The sequence below is a fragment of the Ictidomys tridecemlineatus genome, chromosome 9 (assembly GCF_052094955.1).
Source record: "Ictidomys tridecemlineatus isolate mIctTri1 chromosome 9, mIctTri1.hap1, whole genome shotgun sequence".
Classification (NCBI taxonomy): Eukaryota; Metazoa; Chordata; class Mammalia; order Rodentia; family Sciuridae; genus Ictidomys; species Ictidomys tridecemlineatus.
The window spans coordinates 89,883,945-89,907,263 of record NC_135485.1 but is presented as its reverse complement, the minus strand read 5'-3'; the positions used below and the strand labels follow the sequence as shown (position 1 = coordinate 89,907,263).

Genomic DNA, 23,319 nt, shown 5'->3' with positions numbered 1-23,319 from the left:
CCTCATCAGTTCCTTCTCTGACATGCAGTACCTCTTGAACATTTCTAAAAATTTTCTCTCCTAGTAACACCTTTAGCATGCATCAGCAAATTGATATAACTTACACAAATGCAATCTTCTGGGATATTTAATGATGTTTAGTAGAAGGGAAATATACGCTAAAGATAATTTTTTCCTGTGGGAGAAAAGTCTTTACTACAGAGTTACTGAACTGCTATTTAAAAGAATTGTTTTCTAAAGCTTGCTCTGTTTGGTATGCTTTGGTCATAATTGGGAATGTGATTGCTGATTTAGATGATTTAAGTAAGAAACATGTATGCTGATATACCTGGAAATAAAAAATTTCGATTGTTCTTCTTGGAATTAACATTTATGTTCAATTAGGAGATAAACATAAGTGGTTTTATACGGTTTCATAGGTTATGTCCAAAGAAGAAATATCACATGTCATTCAACTTTATGTTTTAGTTCAAATTATAAAATCCTAGGTTATTCATGAAATTATATGCATTCAGACTGGCCCATTTTAAATATGTATCAACGTTGTTTCCAATTCTGTACTTAAACAGTCTAGCATTTTAAAGTGAAGGCTTAATTAGAAAAAATATTAGCATAATTTCTAAAAGTACTGGATCATTAGATAGTTTGAAAAACATAGACTTTGTACATTGTTTTGAATAGTAAACCTTGTATTCTGTTTTAAGTTGTTCTCTGGTTGTCATTACAGCTATGAAGTCTTACACTCTGTATTTCATGCTCCTGTGGAGCGCTGTTGGGATAGCGAGGGCTGCCAAAATCATCATCGTGCCGCCAATTATGTTTGAAAGCCATATGTACATTTTCAAGACGCTAGCCTCAGCCTTGCATGAGAGGGGCCACCGCACAGTGTTCCTCCTTTCTGAAGGCAGAGACATCGCCCCATCTAATCATTACAGCCTTCAGCGCTACCCAGGGATCTTCAACAGTACCACCTCGGACGCTTTCCTGCAGTCGAAAATGCGGAATATTTTCTCTGGGAGATTGACAGCAGTCGAACTGTTTGACATACTGGATCATTATACTAAGAACTGTGACATGATAGTTGGCAACCAAGCCCTAATCCAGAGTCTGAAAAAAGAAAAGTTTGATTTGCTGCTGGTAGACCCAAATGATATGTGTGGATTTGTGATAGCCCATCTTTTAGGGGTTAAATATGCTGTATTTTCAACTGGCCTTTGGTATCCTGCTGAAGTGGGAGCTCCTGCTCCATTAGCTTACGTCCCAGAGTTTAACTCACTCCTCACAGACCGCATGAACTTGCTGCAAAGGATGAAAAATACCGGCGTTTACCTCATTTCCAGATTAGGGGTCAGCTTTCTGGTTCTTCCCAAATATGAAAGGATAATGCAGAAGTACAACCTGCTGCCGGAGAAGTCCATGTATGATTTGGTTCATGGGTCCAGCCTGTGGATGCTGTGTACTGACGTGGCACTGGAGTTTCCAAGACCCACTCTGCCTAACGTTGTTTATGTAGGAGGAATCCTCACCAAACCGGCCAGCCCACTACCAGAAGTAAGGTTTGCTGAACTTCTTGGTAATTGTTTTTTTTTTTTTTTTTTTTTAAATGTAAAGGTCACTTTTGATTTCCAGAGGAGATAGGGTTGTTCCATAACTAAGGCTACTTGAAAAAGCAGTTAGGATACAAAAGTGCCTTAATTTGCTGATCCACCACTTCCCCTGGACACATTCCTGTTCTGAATGAGCATTTCCATATTATCAAGAGGCCTCTCAGCCATATGGTCAATAGACTATCTGGGAAATAGATTTTTGTTTAAGTAATTACTATAGTATATGAAGAGAATTTAGTGAGATGGTTAGTTTTAATGAGTGTAATTTTTGTTTTTAATTAAACTATTTGTTTAAATTAAACAATTAAATTAAGCTATAAAACTATTTGTTTTCCTCAAATAGCACAATCACAGGTCTCTATGTTTAGTCAACTCAAATTAACATAAACTGATGGTATAAAGGTTCTTCTTGGGAAAGTCAGAATCACTAGAAAGTTTATCTCCTACAATGGAAATGAGGCACTGACTTCCATCAAAGTGGACAACCAACTAATTTAAGTCAGTAAGGAAACGTAACTCTTTAAGGAAATCATGCTCTAGTGCAATTTCATTTCAAGGACAGAATTAATGCCACTTCAAGACAATCTTTTTGTTCACTGCCAAACCTCAGGTTTTTTTTTTTGGCTGAGCTATCAGTGAATCCCTGAATGTTCTGTTCTCCATCCTAGTTTGCTTTTAATTAGGTATCTTAAACCAGCAGGAGCCAAACACATGTCTGTTGTGGGTTTTCTAATCTCAGGCTGTCTCAACATTTGATGTCATTTACCAGGAAACATAGGACTTGTTCCAGAATTTTCTTTATTGAAACTATTTCTACTCTTAATCTCTGAAAGTAATTACTCAAAACAACTCTAAATTGTTTTTCCCCAGCTCTGGGTACTCTATGCAAACAAATCTATCAGAGCTTTGCTGAATAGTAAATTCAGATTTTCTCCTATAGGTAGCAGATAATGACAATCACTGGGCAGAATTTTTTATGGGTTAATAAGGTGTTTGGAATATATGACCTATGGTCTTTCTAATACAACCATTAGAATTATACTTGAGAAGAAATACCTTGATATATTTCATGTAGCATAGAAACATGGAAATAGCCAGATCTGTATCCTGTTCGGTGCTAGCATTTTGAATTGATACAGCCACCAGAGCTAGTGTCACTGTTTAGCTCTCTGACAACTGTAAGGGATAGGGATTAACCCCAGTTTATCTCAGCCACTCATGTATTTATCCAAGTCCAATGTGAATCCTTAATATATTCTCTACCACAGTCACCTTGTGATATATCACTCTCCTAATTAAAGGTAGCTAAAATCAGATTTTAGAAGTACCTTCTAAAAGATTTGGTAAGCAAGTCTGTCTTGACTGTAATGGAGTCATTTATAATGTTATACAGATCAGCCTCATTCTGTCCAGGTCTTTCTCTCCCCCAATGAGAGCAGTGCCCTCACTCAGCTCATTTTGGTTTGATTTTGTGGATGCCTTCTTTCGTCTTTTATCACCTTATTGAAGAAGGAATCACTATGAAAAGGAATCTACTCCTTGTAGCAACTTGAATGTCACAGTTTAATTATCTGGACTTAAAATTAAGTCCAGATAATTTTTTATGTCATTTTTTATACTTTGTTCTTCATTAAGATGCATAACATGTGAGCATTCTCCCCTTATGGTCGAAGCCTATCTTGCTTCCCATGCATCCTGATGTCCTGACTAGCTTCACTGTTTGTTTTACTTTAAAAACAAAATCATTTGCGTATTCTTCATATGGTCACATGAGGTAACGCTCAAAAGTTTTTTGATTTGCCATAATGTCTTGTTTGACATGGGCTTTGGCCTACTTTGTGGACTCTGCTGCTCTTTTTTCCCATTCAGGCTTTCTGTAGTGATTTTATTCAGGTGTGTTTTCTGTTTGCAACAATTGCTTTGTAGTTGGGTCACACACAGACATACATGTATGGCATGTATGTTATATGTAATTTAAGGACACGGATAAGTATATTATTAGCATTGAAAGTTTTGGATTCTAAGTTTGAAAGGCTGTTTTCATTTCAGTAGACCATTTATAGTTCTTTAGCAGGGAGAATTTGAAAAATGATATGTCTTTTAGATATTCCTTACTTTGTTGAGGTTTTATGTGCTTGGGAACACTTGTGTTCCTACTGAGATTTCTCGAGTTGATTTATGTGAGATGATAAACTATACCATGGGGTTCTAAAAGTTAATGAGTTTTTCAAATGCCTGTATTATTTACAAGGCATGGTTTGACACTAAACAAGAGGGTGCAGCAAGTAGCCAGGGAGAACACACAGTTCACTAATAATGGCTTAATTGTTAATTTCCTTTCGATCTTACACTGGGAATGGATTGAGTTTTCCAGATGTCTGGAGATGATTTGACCAGAGGGATTTGAATTTCACGACCTGGAATGAAAAAGTAGAGAAAATTTCTAAAAGACATTTTTAGAAGCTTTCATAAGGGTTGAGTCTTAAGAATCTTTATAGAGAATATCTAGATCAGCTTCATTTAATGTTTCTGCCACACAGCCTGTGTAATGTGGATTGTTTTGCTGTATATTAGTTTGTCAAGATGTCCATCCCTCTTGTCACTCATTTTTTCTTCCATTTACACAATCATAATTGTGTACAAAATTATACAGAGAGAGCAGTTTTGCTATTTTTTTATTTTTGATATCTCAAAAGATTGTTAGTGCTTAAAGTAAGCATTAGATGATTTTCTTTTTAGGACTTTAGTTCTTTAAGGATTTAGAATCAACTGAATCCAAATGCTTTTGATTCCAAAGTGTTGTATTGGTTAAAAGTGAAGAACAGAGTGTCTTGATGATAGAATCATTTTAAAATGCACATTGGTACTGTTCCTGGATGAACTCTCTCGGTGTAGTATCAACTACTTGGGTGCCCATGTAAGGAGTCCCAAAAGATGTGGATAAAGGGGAAGAGGTTGAGATTGGACCATATCGGTACAGTGTTTTATGTCTGTGCCATGGCAGGTCAGTAGAAAACATGGATGCAAAAAAATAAATAAGCTTTGCTTTGGCCAAGACAAAGACCTTTAAATAGATCCCTATTTTGAGTAGGTCCTTTAAATATTAAAAGTGAATGAAATGTAATAGAAAGTGATTGTAGCTTGTAGTAGTTTTATTGGAGGGTAATAACAGTAATTTGTAATAACTTGTAATACAATGTACTGGTAATACCAGTACATTGTATTACAAGTTCACTTCAGGAAACTTTCAGTTATTAAAATGAAAACATTTCACGTGATGGTTTTTGGGTGATTTTCCATTGGCCTGTGCTTTGGCCCTATTAGTTGGATCTTTGCCACTTTTCAGCTCTTACAGTATTGAACCATTTTGCCTTCACTGTTGGTTTTCCATACCACACACTTTCTGACCAGAACGTGGCCATCTTGAAGGCAGATACCCTCGTTGTTCACTTTTGCACACTGAGTGCTTGCAAAAAAAGTTTGCATTCAATAAATATTTAATATTGAGTGAACTATATCAAGTAGAAATAGTTGCCAAAAAATTAGATGATTTGGCTAGTGAAACAATATTGTTATTATAACCATTGTTATCTGTTTGTTCCAAATGGAGGTCCTTATACCATCCCAGCCATAAAACAATAAAAAAATTCCAGGCTAAGTTATTTTAATGAACTGTTATACCTATTTTAATGTTATTGATACTTAGAAAAGAGAAAGCTAGACATTACTCAATTGTTAAACTAAAATAATCTCTACTCTGTTCCAAATATGCATGTAAACAGGGATAGTAATGAATGACAGAGCAGCTATTTCTGTCTTGAAGGAAGATTTTAGATGGCATGGCACTCCTTAGGTGCCCTTCAGTGATGCTTTAATGCCAGGTAAGGAGTGATAAGAGCATCTTCATTTTCCTGTTTTGGGAATTTTTAATTGAAGGAAGCATACTCTTGCTCAGAGAGATAGTAAGAAATAAGAAAAGACATGAGTCCGAGTGTGTAATCTCAGCAGCTTAGGAGGCCAAAGCCAGTCTCATCAACTTAGTGAGACCCTAAATAAATAAGTACATATAAAGAGAGAAAACAAAGAAATAGCAGGAGATCAAGGTGAGGATCATGAAATAACTACTGTTTGTCATTTTGTCATTGGCCAGACTACCTAGAAAATGAAAGAAAAAACAACAGATTGAATAGATAAGCCCCTTGTGAGGAGATAAGAATAAAACCAAGAAATAAACAACAATGCCTTCCTGTGTGTCTTCAGCATTCATTGATTCACATGGAAATTCACATGGAAGCCATTATTTACTGTCCATGTGGTGTTTGAAAGCTGATCTCACCACTAAGGAATGGAGTTCCTAGGCTGGGATGTGGGACTAGAGTCCTTAGTGCTGTGAGGCTGATGCTGGGTTGCAGCAGTTATGGAAAATCAAGGACATTTTAATAATATTTTACATTTACATTTCTAACATATTATCTCATGATATTTAAAATCTGAGACAGCATTATAGCTATTATACCATATTGATTAAAGTGCTAGTTTTAAAATAAGTATTATTAATCAAAATAAATATCCTATATAGTTGGGTTCCTAATTTAGATCCCATCATTCACAAATAGTTTTTATAGAATGTCTTCATCTGTATAGTAATATTATACTATATTGGTAGCTATTTGAGGATCAGAAAATTGAGGACTACAGTGTTTGGAAGAGACTAATAATTTCATTCTATTTACTAACTCTGAGTTCAGATATTCAATACAACATGATAGTTGATCAGAAATAATAGATTCCCTATGGGAACTCATTAACCTAAAATGTTCTTGCAGATGTATTTGCAGTAGTTTTGTAGCTTATACATTTTTGTCTTTATTTTGTAGTAAGAAACTAGATTGCCTTGTTAAGTGAATCTACCCAGGAAGTAAATCAGGCACTGTTGAAACCATCAATACCTTACTGTTCAGTTCACTGATACCATAATTTTCTGAGTAGCATTGTAGTTTTAAACAGTTTATCTGTTGTTTCTGTAGGCTTTATGAGTATAAAAGCATTTTCTAATATGAAAACAAAATATACAACCAAATTAAAATAAAACATGTTGATAATTGATATTTAAGGGCCTGGCATGATTTTTAAACACCTCTTCCCCTCTGCTAAGTCTTAAAGCTTTAATATGCCCCAGAGAATTGTTCATTTACATATTAATTGAAATACTGGCAATGGTAAGTGAAATATTTTTTAACAGATCATTTCTACAAATGACAATTTTTGCAAATAAATTACTGTTGGCACCAATATTTTTGGTATGATATTTTCAATAAATACTTCTCATTCCAATCCAAATAGTTCTATTTTGGAAATTAAAGTTGTTACTGCCAATGAGTTTGCTGAGTTACTACTGCCAATGAGTTTCCTGAGTGCAGATTTTGACAGAGAGGATGAAGTGAGCATCGGTTTATGAAGAATCAGTGATACTGAAAACAAACTACCTACTTCCTAGTTTTGTTTATGGAATATTTTATACCAGCTTTCCAGACACTGGACAGTGTTTTTTGCAAAGAGAAAAAAACATGTTATTTTTTTTTTTCTTTAGCCAAGTGATTGTGACTTTGAATCTTGGTCTTCATGCAATTATTGGATAAAGGAGTCAGCCCTATTAACATGAGGGTACTCACCCAAGAGGATTTTGGTGGATAACAGTTGTGGCTAGATCTGGTGGTGGTAGTTGTTGCTGTTATTATTGCTGTAGTAACTCTTGTAGTTTATGATAATCTATAATTACTGGTCATGGATCAATCCCTGTTTTCCACATAGCACATAGAAGAATAGTTTCTGGGTGGAGGTGTAGGATGGATGTAGGGGAGGCATTCATCTCTGTTCTAGCATTTGACTCTGGTACTGCTTCGGGATTTTTATTTATCTTTCCTACATTATTGTTCTCATGGAAGTAGAAGGAATCTGACAAGTGAAAGATGTGTTCTTAGGCCCTCATGAGTGTCTTTTAAATGAGCAGAAACTGATGGATATGTCTTCTCAAGGGCAGAAAGAATTAAGGGAGTAGCTCTGAGGGTCTCCAGATGCTGGCCTCTTTAGACTTAGGGGTATGTCTGTGATTTTTCAGGCCTTTAAATGGAGGAGCCAGACAGCTGGAATTCCAGTCTCTCTTTGCTGCCTGTACACCTGTCCATTCTATTTTTGTGTTTCTTATTCCTCAGGGAACTGAGGGGAAACTCCAGGCAAATTGATGACATCTGTCCTTCTAGTCTGATTTCCTGCCCAGGCTCAGTTCCATAGTCAAACTTCATTGAGCCTGGACTACATAATGTAGAAACCTTAAAAGTAAGTTGAATATTTTCTAAAACTGAGGGTACAGACCCAGCAACCAATCCCAATCTTCATCCTTATGTTTTCCTGTATATATGTATGATATATCCTTTTGTATAATTTGTACTCTCATTTCCTTTCCTCAGTATTGTTTAGATCAGAATTCGATCGCATACATGTTAAGTCTTGATTGTAGGTCACTTAGTAGGTCCAGTGTGGGCCTAATAATTTGTACAAGTTCTCTGGTGATGTGATACTATTGGGTCTACTTTTTGAGAGCCATTGCTTTAAACTCAACCATAATCTGAATCTTGTGATCCAGAAATTTTAATTGTGTTATAATGTGTTTTGTGAGAAACACCTTTTTTTCAAGTTAATTACAAATTTTCCTCTGTTTTAGAGAATTATTTTCAGTGTAAATTGTACCAAAGAAAATGTGTATGTATATTGATTTCAAGAACTAGAAAAACTCTGGATTTTGTTGCACATTTGGTCAGTTCATTACCTTAGAATTTCATTTTGTGAAATCAGACAAAATTTCTGGAGAATTACCAACCCTTGCTTTAAGATGTAGATCTAAATACAGTCCTGTGCGGTCCATGTGCGGTCCTGTTCGAAGGAGGTAAAGACTTCAGAACTAATTCTTTCAAACTCTTCTCTCTCTTTTCATTCATCTCTACTGTTTTGTTTTTTTTTTTTTTTCCTCTGTGTCAAGGTATATTTTTGTAAAGCAGCCTTTATTGCTCTTTGTAGGAACCATGTTTAGTAGATTCAAGAATTCTCACATAAATATAGTCAGTTAATTAGTTGGTTCACAGAGCATCCATTCTAGAAAGTACTCTGAGAGGTAAGAGTGCAATGAAATATGAGAGAGGAAGATCAAAAGGCAGATCTTGCTTTTCTCTGAAATGTTTTTCTACTTCAGAGACTTCCTATTAACTTTCGCCTATAGTATTTCACGTGGGTGATTTTCAATAGGGTGGCTTTTCAGGAGAATTATGTTGTTCAGATGCAAGAGGGAAGCCTAATGCCATGTTTTAGATGTTATTTATTTTTCTTCAATTTGCTTCTGCTTCCCCAAGCCCCAGGATCTATAATATAGTAAAAATAAACTTACCAAAGTTGAGCTGATTTTATACTTCATTGAATATAACAACTGCTTAATAAATGTCTGTTGAATTGTATTGTTTTATACTCAATTAGATTTACAGAAATTGGTCTTTTATAGCAGTTGAAAAGATTTAATTTGCATAGATCTTTAAGAAAAACTCTAAGTTCCATAAAATTTTAAATCTTCCAGAAAAAGTAATGGAGGAAGCAAAACTCTTTGAGATCTGAGTCATTTTTTACATCCCACCCACTCTCATGTTAATTCCTGCAGTGTTTGTAACTTGAAGTTACATTAATTCATTTTGCAAAAATTAATTAATTAAATTTGCAATGAATGAATTAATTATATTCATTTTTCAAAAAAAGAGATAAAATTATTTTTACACTATAACTTTTTATCACAGTGAAAACAGCCCAAGTAACTTGATAAATATTAAAACTCTGAGGCTAATTAAATCTCCTACCACCATTTTTGGACCATGGCAAGGATCAACTAAGCTGATTTGACATTTACTTTTTCCGCTGCAAAGTCCTTTTAGAACTTTTTCACATGTGTGGTAGTGAAAAGATTTGCCAACCACAAAGGAATGACTACTCAAATAAGGGATAGCCATTTTCTTTCACATTCAGTGCAGATCATTGGGTCCCAATATGGGTCAGACACTAAGCTAACAATGTTAAATACAAGTTGTAGTTTCTTTGTGCCACATCTGTTCTTGTAGAGTAAAATACAAAACAAAAAACAAACAAAACACACACTGCTTTCCCAGGTGATCATAGTAGTGCCTCTAGGGAAGGTAGTCACTGGAGAAAAAGTGCACCCATACCTAAGAGGGGAAGTGGGAAGGACCCAGTGCTTTGAAGACCTGGCAGAGATCCAGGTGCTGAAGAGTTGATGGCATGAGGTGAGGAAAGGTGGCTCTACTCAGTTTGGAGAGGTGAGCAGAGATTAGTTCTTATACATTGTAAAGAGTTTGGAATTCATACTGAGGTTTTAAGTGGGCTAGCACATGCGTGGATTTACTTTTAAAAGGGTTATGCTGGTTGTTTTGTGAAGAAAGTAAGAAGGGAAGAAAGGAGACAGGGAGGATTAAGTGAGGGGAAGTTGCAGTAGCTCAGATGTGGTTTGGTGGCTTCAGAGGTGGTGAGAAGTAGAGTGATTCTAAGACTATTTGGGAGATAGAATTGACTGAGCTGGAGTCAAGTACACGGGATTTTAAGAAAACAGGCCAAACCTGCTTGAGCAATGGCATTTCCTTGAAGAGACAGACTGAAGGATGAACACATGTTGGTAGGAAATTCTGTATTTAGTTTGAGGCATGTTGAATTTGAGAAGCCTGTGGATATACAAGTGCAGATGTCAAATTGACATTGCAAACTGTAAACATGGTGTTGATAGGAAAAGTCAGAGATAGTTATTCAAATATGGGACTCCCAAAATATTGTACTAATACCATGGACATAAGTGATATCATTTACATAGAGATGTACAGTCTCTAGTGTTCTACTGTGTAGAAATTAAGTCAAGGGGTAGGATGGTAGGGTGAGCCTCCAAAGTTCTGAGAAGTCATGACCTAAGAAGTAAAGGGTGACCAGAACAAGTGGTGTTTTGGGCCCAGCTATTATGATTGCTGCTGAATCTGATGTTTCCCAGTGTGTTTGCATTGGTTATATCTCTGGACAATCTTAAATGTAAAGCAGATAAATAACAATGAACAACTGCACTCTATAATAATCCACACTTTCCTTTGACAATCCAGTTAGATCTGTGTGTCTAATCTGATTGCCAAAGTTGGCAGAGCACCCACTGGGAACCAAGTGAATACATTCAGCCTCTCACTGCAAGTCCTGGGGAAGATCACCTTGCTCATATGAATTATGGACAGGTGAATGGTGAGGCTCAGTTTGTTTAAAGTTTCTTCCACTTCAGTGATGATGTGAAAGAGAATATTTTTGAGCACCATTAATATATTAAAATGCAGACTTCCATTCTTAACTTGAAACATTCTTATATTTGGTGAAGTTATGTTGACGGAAGCAAAGTCAAGCAGATGTACAGTATTTCATAAAGGTGGGGCCTTTTGGGGGTGGTCAAGGGAGAGGCCTACAAAAGGACTGATTTTTGCAATGTATGTACTATGGAAACTTTGACTTTTCTAGTAAATCAGAAACAATAATTAAAAATAGCATTTTTAAAAACTAATGATTAAAAATTCAGTCCCCGATTTCATTTTGTATAATTCATAAACCACATTTTCTTCCAGAGAATATAATTAAATTACCATTGTTATGAAAATATTTTTTCTTGAACTGTAACCTTAAAGAGAATTTTAGGGCACATTAAACATCACATACATACATATACATACACACACATACACATATATACATATATACATACACACACATACACACACATCTATACATACATATATGTGTATATCTTTAAGGATAAACTAACATATACATATGTATATATATGTTTGTGTATATATTAGTTAATCCTTTTTGGAAGTTAAATGTTTTGATTTTTTTTGTAATACAGAAATTATTAAATATTGAAAATGTTTTTTATAAAAGGCAAAAGTTGAAAGTACAGGAAAATGCTTCAACTCTTTGCAAATTTTGACTTAATTTTGGTAAACGTCAAATGCTTTTCATATTTTTTTCCCTAACAGTTATTTTCGATAAATTTTAAGCAACTTGTTTTGTAAATAAATCTTCAAAATGAGGCTTGTCTATTAGATCTTTATATATGCTGATGTGTAATATGGTTGTTTTCTGTTATGAAGATACAAAAGTCTCCATTATTTTTAACTATTTAGGATTGTTAGATGTTACAAGAAAGGTAAAAATAAAAAGAATTTACTTATGTAATAGATTATGTACAGCTTATTTTCAGTTGAATGCAAAAATCCATTTTTGGTGTGTTTTCAAATCATGTATGGGCCTCTGATGACAGTGTTTTAATGTAGATGGTGCAGTGTATGATAAGCTTGCTTAGTAATAAATTTTAATTTTTTAAAAAATTATAGTTTAATGGAAATCATATGTATGCATATGTGATTTCAACTGGATATGCTACTTAAGCTAGGGCTATTTTTGCTCTAGTCCACATAGCTTTTCAACAGAAGTGATGAATACTACATAACTATTAGCTTTATTCACCTATTGTATACAATCAATGCTTATATTGATAACTTTATTTCTTTCATTTGAATAGGGCCTCAAAAGTTTTATATCCAGTATTTGAGTACTTTTGTTATTCTCTTTAAAAAGTCAGTATTAGGCACTACTGGTTACTACCAGCTGAAGCTTTACACAGCTGTGTATTTAGCATTTAATCATGCTAAGAATTGCTAATTAGAAAATCAAACCACACAAAGCATACTCAGTGAAGCTGATACAATACCATTTTTGTTTAAGAAACAGATAAATAATCTTTATACATTAGTGGTTTCATTAATAAGCATTTGTGCTGAATATGTAAGCAGGCAATCATTAAATAAAATGTCTTAACCTACTAGGAATAATTTGTCAATATTCTCCTTTCACAGAAATCCATAATCTCTTTAAAATAAGGCCAGCCTTAGTCAAAATTGCTAAATTTACACTTGGCCTTTCAACTTCTTTCTATTGTCTCATTTTCTTCTGTTCTACTCTTTTCAACAGCTCCCTCTACCTCATAGGCATAAACATTCTACTGCTCTCTCCCCTGCACTTTGTGTTACCCCTAATTGGAACTCTGTGGCCAAGAATCACACTAGAGCATCCTCAGTTGACCTTACTGTGGTTCAGTCTGCCTGATGTCCCAAAAGTCCCTTTCTACTTTACTTTAATAAAAACCATCTTGTTTCTTGCAGCCCACTGTGGCACACACCTGTAATCCCAGCTACTTGGGAGGCTGAGTCAGAAGGATCACAAGTTCCAGGTCAGTCTGGGCAACTTAGTGAGACTCTGCCTCAAAACGGAATTTTAAAAAGGGCTTGGGATGTAGCTCAGTGGTAGAGTGCTTGGCTAGCATGCAGAAGGTGCTAGGTACAATCCTCAGTAACACACACACCACACACACACACACACACACACACACACACACACACACAAACACACACACACATATACCCATACCCACACACACACCTTTTTTTCTAAACCTTTTATGTGGTAAGCTGCAGCCAAGAATGAGGACGAAAAAATTCATTCAGTGATATGTATTAATGGCTGAGAGCAGTTTAACCCATTACCTTTTTAGGAGTAGTGAATATTTTATACTGAATTCAATGGTCTAGCATTAAGTCAGAAGAATCAATACTAGCAACATAAGTAGTTTGATTAGTAAATGGCAGAAATACAGTAATTCCAAAGGGTTTGGGAGCGTGCTCTGGATATCCCCAATATCAGTCTTTGTGGCTCACTTGCATGGGGGCATTATTAGTCTCAAAGTTTTGAACTTGTTTGAGAAAGGAAGTAGTGCAGCATTTTCAGCTTTTTATAGCCCCAGATGTCAAAGTCACTGTGACTTCAAAAGTAATAGCCAATGTTAAATTTCTGACCTGGTTGGGCTGGGGATATAGCTCAGTTGGTAGAGTGTTTGCCTCTCATGCACAAGGCCCTGGATTCAATCCCCAACACCACTACCACCGCCCCCCCCCCCAAAAAAAAATCTGACATGGTGCTAATATAATGGGTGCTTAACATTGTCCTATAGATTTGACTTTCTCTTTTAGGCTTAAGAATAAAATAGACTGGACACAAGCCATATTGAGAAGTCAAGATGTGAAGAAAATACTTCAGTGCGTTGAAAATGTGTGAGATGTACAGATTTTGTTGAAACTATCCTTGTTTTGAAAAATGCATTTTGGGAAATAAGCAAGTCTTCCTGATTGTCTGAAAGTCACTAGGTACACAATTAGTCCTAACCTTTGTTGACTAGTTCTGCTTCACCAATTCATGTAGTGTGTACCCTATGTACCTGAAGTAATAAAAGTTCCTGGACTCTAGAGTTCAGAGTTTGAGTCTCATGTCTGCCATTTCACATCATATAAAACACATCATTCACTAAGGTAAGCTGTTATTTTTAAGAGCATATTTAGTAGAGATGCAAAGATTTGGAATTTCAGTGTAATTTTTCCTACAACTCCAATAATAAGCAAAGTATTTTGGCGATCTCACTAATCTGGATGACAACCAGAAAGCTAGAAAATCAAAAAGATATTCAGAAGCCAAAATAAATGTTAAAATGTTCAGGAACTAAAGTTCATATGTTTGTTCACAGTAGTCACCTTCAGGCCTTTTTCACCCTGCATTAATTTACTCCAATTGTTTACCCTCTATAGAGCTTAATTATCTTATTTCACAATTCATGGAAGAATAAAACAGAAATTAATTTTTAAAGCAGGTGTGCTGAAAGCCAAGTGGAAACTGACAACTGTGGTTTAATTGTTTAACTGTAAGAGAAGGAGTAGACCCTTCCAGAATGACAACAATAAAAAAGAATATCAGTTTCTCTTAAGGTTTGGCCTTCTTGGGCCATTTGGTGTCACAGAGCCTGAGGACGGCTCTCTGTCACAGTGCACAAGTCATAATTAAGTTCATATGTTGTACATACTCTGTGTGAACAAGGAAAGAAGTTTAGGGCACCTCTTACAGGAGCTTCCATTAGCAGTGGACTGCAGCTGTCATGCAAACTGAATGTTCTAGAAAGACTCAATTCACAGCAGGTTTCAGATAACTGCATTTATACCTAGGTTAAGCAATTCGGAACTATTTCATTAAAATAGCCCCAAATTATTAATTGCAAATTGAAGAGTTTGGGCTAAATTAAATCTTTAGAACCACAGGTTAAAATTTGTAACCTCATATATACCTTATTCCAGATTAATAAAATGTACATCTTATTAATAATGTATATTAAAACTTCTAGCAGACTTCTTGAAATCAGTTACATAGAATATGCTATTGTATAGAATGACAGATGAAACTTGCTTTAGTTACTTAAAAACAACCTCCTCAAAGTTATTTATTATGATGATGAGGTCAGAATATAATGGAAAATTTTATTTATCTATAAATTTTATTTATCTATTTTACATTGAAAATTTCCTAGATTCAGAGACTGTGTTAGCTCCTGAGAATAGGACCTAGCAAAACACACTTGATTTTTGTCCTCAAGGAGCTTAAGTCTAATGAGAGACATGAACATTAAACTGCTAGGCTTAGTAATTGACATTTAGAAGTGCTGTGAAGGAAAACAGAGAATGTCATGAAGTACTGGGCTAAAGGAACAGGGACCAGGTTTTTGTTTTTGTTTGGTACTGGGGATTGAACCCAGGGGCACTCAACCTCTGAGCTACATCCCCTCCCACTCCTCACCTTTGTATTTTATTTAGAGACAGGGTCTCACTAAGTGGCTTAGGGCCTTGCTAATTTGCTGAGGCTGAATTCACTATTGGCCTGACTCAGCTTCCCAAGCTGCTGGGATTACAGGCTTGCACTACCAAGCCTGACCAGTACCGGCTTTTCACCTGAGAGTTTCAACGGTGCTCTACTGTAGTTTGACCATCCTTGACTTTTAATCCGTGCTATTTCTACTGAGTTAGACCAATGCCTTATAATAAGACCCTCTGGGGAACCCAATAACTAAAGGTCCTTGAAAAAAAATAATAAAGAAATCTCTATCCTAGACAAATGTTAGGGACATTCATCTGTCTTCCCTCTCTCCTCTTTTTTCTGTACTTTTCCATCCTTTATATAGAACTTTATTGAAGGTCACCATGTATGATACATTATACATATATTTTTAAGCTCACTCCTGTGACGTGGATCAAGGACCTTCTTTTGCTACTGTATAGGCTTACTTGTAGGTTGTTTTAGTATTTGTTCATTCTGTATAATCTGTTTTATTAGAAAGTTAATCCCTTGCAATAGCTGCTTGGTTGAGTGATGAATACAATCTGTCATTTTGTGATTCCATGAGATTTTATAGGTTGGCACTGGTCCATCCATACTTGGGTCCAACTTCATCATTACATATCTCTTGCTATAGATTTTCTAGCTTCTATCCTACGTGCAATTCATACTTTTTTGGTCTCAGAGACTCCCTTAGCTGATTAGAAATTTGACTAAGAATATTATTTCATTCTTTTTAAAAAATGCCCAATTCTTCATACCTATATTCTTGTTATATTCAGTTACTTATTTAGCAGTATTTTTGAGTACTTCCCTTTTGTTAGGTGCTGTGGTTGCAGCATAAAATGCTATAGTCCTTAATACTCTCAAGGGTCTCACATGCAGTCTGTACTTTTCTTATCCCTGGGATTCTAATAGCTGACTTCACTCTTGAAAGAAAATCTCAAGAGGAAATAAAGGACATCAATCTACCATCTCTTCTATCCTCTTTACCAGACTCCAATCACTCATTTCATTCATTCAGTAACCATCAGCAAATACTCATTCAGTGTTAGAATCTATTCTCAATGTTATGGCTAAATTGTATATTAACCATGCCCTCCTATAAAGGACTGGAAGAACCTGCCATCTCCAAGCCTGTTTATTCTGATATCCCTGGGTCTCTTGTTTAACATAATGACATTCATATACCCATTAAATCTAGGCACAATTGAGGCAGAGGGCTGGAATGGGATTATGTGTCCAGAGACTGATATCAAGAAAGGTGGCTCCACTGAGTTTGAGTTAATTTAGAATGAATCTCTGTCTTATATAATGCCTTTTCTTCTTTTGCCTTTTCTTCTTTTATGCTACCATTTTACTTTTTTTGATATCATCTGAGTATCTTAGTATTTTTTTTTTTTAAGAAACCAACTTTGAACTAAATTTAAGGAGGCTGCTTAGTATTAAAATGAGCATAGGTTTTGATACAGCAAACCTGAGTTTTAATTTTTAATTGTGGTTTTAGTATTATGGGTTGTAGGTCATTGGGCAAATGATGTAATTGCTTTGAATCTTAACTTCATGAAAACAGAAAATAATCCTCTATGAAAATAAGCAAGATAATAAGTATCTTGGCTCACAGGGGATTACTTTCCCTTGATTGCTTCAAGTGTCTTCCTCACATAGCATGGTAGGAGGAAAAAAGGATCACATGGAAGCAATGAACTGGAGTGGGGATGATGGATGCTTTTCTGGGTTCACAAAAGACCAGTTTTTGACCAGTTAGTTTAGAGTGATAGTTAGTGCATTTTTCTTTTCACTGTTGAGATCTCACAGGTTCATACATTTCACAGAAAGGGATATTTCTTAGAAACATTTTCAGGTTTCTACTTATGTAATATTTTTCAGGAGAAATAAATTTATAGTTATTGACCCAAGGGGACCCTAGCAGCCATCCAAAATGAATAAAATATTTTTTTCAAAGAAAGTTAAAAATGTATAAATATTTCTGAATTTCTGTGATATATTATACACCTATACACACACACACACATATAGGTGTATAATATATATGTATTAGCTTTCTTTGAAAAAAATCTTCTATTCATTTTGGATGGTAGCTAGGGGTGGCATTGCTATCTTTTTAAGTGATGTTACCTTAAAATACACTATTATTATTAGTTTCTTTCTTCCCTTTCCTCCAGCCATGTGAGAGATCTGTCCCTCTTGGCTCAGTTTCACAATCAAAGTACTTGGATTATATTAAACTTGAGTCTAGTGACTGCCCTAAATGACCCAATCACAAATTGCAATTTACAGAAGTAACAAAGCTATTTTATAATTTAGAATGTTACACCAACAAAAACTTCCATGATATCCAGTTTAAAAAAGAAAAAGAAATAAAAATAATATTTGGTGTCTATATAAGCCTCAGTGTATGTTAGTACAGATTTACTTATTTATTTAGTCAGACTGATACTTGAACCAGGACCTTGTACAGGCTTGGCAAGCACCCATACTGGCCTCGAACTTATGATCTTTCTGCCTCAGCATCCTGAATAGCTGGGATTACAGATGTGTGCCAGTGCATCCAGCCGAGTTATTTATCTGACCAGAGTTATGGTGATATTAAGACCCTTGGGGGTACTGGTGATATTTATTGATTCTTAAGATGAATGATTGACCATTTTAGTAAAGTGATTGCAGTAACTGATGTAATAAACTATTGGAGTAAACTGTAGGGAAATAGATGGTAAAGAAAAAATATATCTATTGGATTTTAGAATCTAAAATAGAAACAGTTAAACTTGAAAGAATTTTATGTATTTCTTCATGCCTGAATTAGTCTTCTCATCTTCTTTTGCACTTTGGCAAAAAAAAAAAGGGAAAGTTTGTAGATGGTTTATATTTGTAGGTTTATATATATTTTTTTTGTTTCATCTGTACTCTGAAAATAACACTAACAATACTGATAGTTTTAAAGTGAATTTGAAAGTTTTAAGTTGAAATTTAGTAGTTTTTAAGTGCATGGAAATTCATATTAAAGGGACAAAAATAAAGATTAATAAAAGAAAAAAAGGGGCCCCATTATCCTTGTAAGGTGTGGGAGGGGGTGTCAGTATTACCCATATGCTGAGTAAGTCTCTTCTTTTTAAAATTGTTAACATGACCCTCATGTGTTAATAGAATTGTAAGGTCAGATGCAGCAATTTCTGGCTGAAGGACCTTGAGCTTTTTTGCTTACATTAACTTTGGTTGAATTTTTTATTTTTTGTAGCCATTTACATCTTTAAGCTATTAGCTTTTCTTTCAAAGCTCCAGAAAAGTGATTTCACATTTTGAAGAAAAATTAACAAAATAGCTGTATCTGATTGTGTTATGATTGAGGCATAGTATTGATCAGAGATCACACAACCTATCTGAGGGGCTCGCAGATCATAATTCACAAGATAAAAGCACCTTATTCTGTATTATAAGGCATTTCTCTAAATGCAAGACGAAAAATAGTCTTTAAACATTTCCACTCTATTTATTTTTTTTATGACTTATCCCTCTAAAGAGCCTTAAAACAATGTTTTTGAAATCAAGACGTTTTTATCACTTGTCAACCGAGAGTCAAACAGCTAACTTAAATCTAATTGCTCACAAACTAAAATAGCTATGAAAGAGAAAGGTAAAATAAATAAAAGGAAGTTTATATACAAAGCGATGGGTGCAGTTTATTCAGCTGTCTGTGCCGAGTGACTCAGTATGCACAGGCTCATTCAAGTGAAAATACAACAACCGAATTACGGAAGCAAAATATTGACAGCCCAAGAAGTTGGTAAAAAGAACAGGTTTCGCAGAACAGCCTCTTAGAAAGAACACATTGATAAAATTCTAACCAAGAAATTATAATCATGCATTCATCTTGCTGGGAACTAAGTAATTGCTAATGATTTAATGCACTGGGTGTGGCATTATCCTATTCAAACTGCAAAACATCCCTATAAGGAAGACAGTCACCTTTGGAAAACAAGAACCAAAGCCCTTTTGAATTCTTGTTACTTCAGTGAGATTTTAGTTCGTATAATTTGGGGTTAAAGTTCAAGATTAAAACCATGAACAGGTCTCTCTCAGGACTTAAGAGGGACAATCAATTCTCTCTGATTTTTTTGCTTATATTAATAAGCTTTTTTAATATAAGCTTTTTTGCATATATTAAAGGATGAAAACCTAGAAGTACATTGGCTCCTAGGCAATTATATCTTCATATTCAGGGGGATGAAAAGAAATGTTGTAAAAAGTTTACATTTTAAGTTATCTAGCTTTGAGGAATAATAAAACACCTTAAAAAGTCATTTGAGTTACTGTGGGGACAATTAAGCAGAAATAGTTGAGACAGTTAAGCTTGAAAAACATTAGGACTGAGCCCTGAGGAATCAAGAAGTTGTTCATAGGTTTGGTGGCTGAAGGACCTTGAGCTTTTTTGCTTATATTAACTTTGGTTGAATTTTTTTATTTTTTGTAGCCATTTACATCCTCAAGCTATTAGCTTTTCTTTCAAAGCTCCAGAAAAGTGATTTCTGATAAAGAGGAACTTTTGGGGAATTAGAAAAAAAATGTTTTATAATCACATTTCTGAGAGAGGTTAGTAGTATTCAGCCTTTAAGTAGATTCAGGGCATTAGTTTATAGTAGAGCCCTACTTCACAAACAAAAGATCAGTCACTGTATCTCCTTCTGATGGTGCTGAGCTCAGTCATTGGTTCTGTACATGGTAGGTGCTCAGTGAATCTCTGTTGGATTAATGAATGCATTTGTAAATTATATATCAATTTCTCAGATGGTGGGGAAATAAGACTTTAAGCATATTACATAAACATATAGAAAAGGAATCACTTTGGCTATCAGGCATTCTTATTTAATATTCTGTTAAAATCTCTTGAAAGCTATGACACATCAAAAATGAAATACATGTTCCTTGAATTCTTTTCATGATTCATTCTTTCTGGTTTCAGCAAGGGTGGGTGGTTCTTCTTTGGAAATGTCATTCATCCTTTTCTGTTCCATTTTATTTCCACTCCCATTTTTTGCAAAATTTTAACACTTCATTTGTGAGCAGTGATAGAGCATAGAGCCCACCAACCTGTTGTCCAGGCTTCATCCAGTCTCAAACCCTATTCCATGAATCTAATCTACTCTAAAAACAATGATTGATTGATCTTCAAATAAAGCAGTGCTTGTTATTTATCTCCTTTTGTGTGCTCCCACTTAAATGATCTTCAAGTCTCTTAAACTGAGACTTGCAGCTATCAGATCTGCTTGCTTATTCATCATAAATTTCTGATTTTGTTCTTCATGATTACTCCTTACAGGTCAACTGATCTGTTCTCCATTTTTAATATAATTTTATTTGAAAGGAAGCTTTGATACACACACACACACACACACACACACACATTAATTGTTGATAGACCTTTTATTTATTTATTTTTATGTGGTCCTGAGAATCAAACTTAGGGCCTCACATATGATAGGCAAGTACTCTACCACTGAGCTACAATCTCAGCCTCAAAAGCTTTGATTTTTTTAAAATCTGAATCCCATAGCTCATCACATTGAATTGTAATGATTTATTTACTCATCTTTTCCTCCTTGTTCTGTGATGACCATTGGTTCCTTGACCGGACCTCTTATTCCATCATCTTTGTGCTCCTGAAGAGTATTGTAGGTCTTCCATAAACACTGAATTAATATGTGACTATAGTATTAAATTAGGTCTATGCATTTTCAAATCTTTCCCTTCCTACAATGTTCTGTCCTTTGCTTTATGCCTATAAGAATTCCACATCCTCTTTTTTTCACTCAGTTAATGCCTATTGACATTCAATTAATGTTCTATTATTTGCAGAGTGTGCTGAGTGTATAGTGGTAAACATGCTCCTCTGCATAGTCCCTCTAGAGCTGAAAATGGCCCGCTTGCCTCTTAGGTTGTCATTTTTATGTACTACTTTGCTGGAACTTATCACATGGCTAGATATTCATTGGAGTCTTTATGTCTTAATATTTCTAACTATGATAATTAAATAATTATCACACCTACTAACTATTTTCAAGACCCAGAGATACAAATGTCCTGATCATCTTCAAGGATTGGAAAAAATTATGGAAGGGAATTTAGATTGTTTATAGTGGAGAAAATTCAATGAGCAAATTAACTAGTCTAAATATTGGTGAAAAATTGTTTCTAAGCTATCGTAGAGTTTCTTTAATGGAAGAAACATTAAGAATTTCACACTCAGGCCAGGCACCTGTAATCCTAGCAGCTTGGAAGCTGAGGCAGGCAGAGTTCAAAGGCAGCCTCAGCAATTTAGCAAGGCACTAAGCAACTTGGTGAGACCCTGTCTCTAAAAAAAAAAAAAAAAGCAAAACAAACAAACAAACAAAAAAAACCGGTTGGGAATGTGGCTCAGTAGTTAAGTGCCCCTGAGTTCACTCCCTGGTACTGGGAAAAAAAGAAAAAAAAAGAATTTTATTACTCAGTATCCGTTAAAATAACACCAGTGGTTACCATTTGTTGAGTGCTTACTGTGAGGATCCAGTGTGAAGGGCATTTTATGTGCCATTTCTTTTATCCCCATGATATCCTCTTATACCTGTGAGGTGCAAGAACTATTGGTTACCTCATTTTTTAAAATCAGGTAAGGAAAAATCAGTACCTCTTTCAAGTCACATAGTAAAATATCAGGCTCAGGTCTCTTTGAAGGCCTTTGTTCCTAACCACTATTTCTGGCCTCTGTGAAGTTAATTTGGTATCAAATAGGCTGAACCATTAAACAAAACTAGTACAAAATGAGTAGTGGTTTGTGTCTTCTGGACTCTTGCACATAGTATGATTCTACTTATTTGATTAGACCATGTTATGTAAACACATAATAGATTTGCTTATATATCACAATGTTGGAAACAGAAAAAGACTTACAAATGATAACTAAATACTACAGTGAAATCCTAGATAATGATTTATACAGGATTAAGAAAAAAATAGAGATGAGGAATAAAAATTTTCTTATGATTGTCATAGGGAAATCTACTTTCATTAGAGAAGTTAGCAATTTTGTATACCAGTGGACTCAAGTTAAATAGTTCTTCAAAAATAGACTTGTTATGTTTGGGGGATTAATATGATCTATAAAATGCTTCTTATTTGTCTGAGTTATGCAGGGATAGATTAGTGAAATAGGTAGACTTCAAGTCCTTCAGGACACCATTACTTTAGCAAGTATTTATTAAATTCTTCCTGAGAACTAAAGCTTTTCAAGATTTTGGGGAAGATAGAATGTACATTTTAAAGGAGGGAGTCAGATATAAACATACAAATTGCAGATATAATCATCTTATGTGGCATATAATTAGAAGTATTATAGGCTATCTATTCACATTTGGTCTTTAAAAGTGAATTAGTTCAGAAGTACTTCTGACAGATGTGCTCAGTTATGGTGTTTTACAAAATTTATATGTGACGTGATATTTAAAGAATGATTCCCATTGAATTTATTAGTAACAAAACAATTTCTCCTCTTAGGGAGAAAAAAGCCTTCCATTTGTTTTTTTATTGCTAACTAAGAGAACTTGGAATCAGATATCTTTTGTTGAAAACAAACACAACATAAATTACTTATCTGTTTGAAATTCACTGTGAAAAAGATAACTGCTAATTTAAGTACATTAGATGAGCATATAAAACACTTTAAATCAGTGTGATAGAAACAGTGTTGGAAACAGTGGAGCTGTCATCATCAGCAGCAGCATCAACTGTGGAGGAGACATAATTTCTATTTTAATGAAAGAAATTGTTTCCCAGAAGTGGCATTTCTCAGCTGAGGTCCCACAAGGAAGGCCTACAAAAA

General features: G+C 34.9%; 1 protein-coding gene across 3 annotated transcripts in view; it reads left to right on the top strand.

The window, feature by feature from the left end:
- Ugt8 (UDP glycosyltransferase 8) overlaps nucleotides 1-23,319 on the top strand; it is an 81,682-nt gene that overhangs the window by 26,835 nt on the left and 31,528 nt on the right. For all 3 annotated transcript variants that reach the window (XM_021729706.3, XM_078021723.1, XM_078021722.1), the window contains exon 2: nucleotides 728-1,551. In XM_021729706.3, the coding sequence (XP_021585381.1) occupies nucleotides 730-1,551 (822 nt within the window). In that variant the 5' untranslated portion in view covers nucleotides 728-729. The remainder of the gene's footprint in view (nucleotides 1-727; nucleotides 1,552-23,319) is intronic.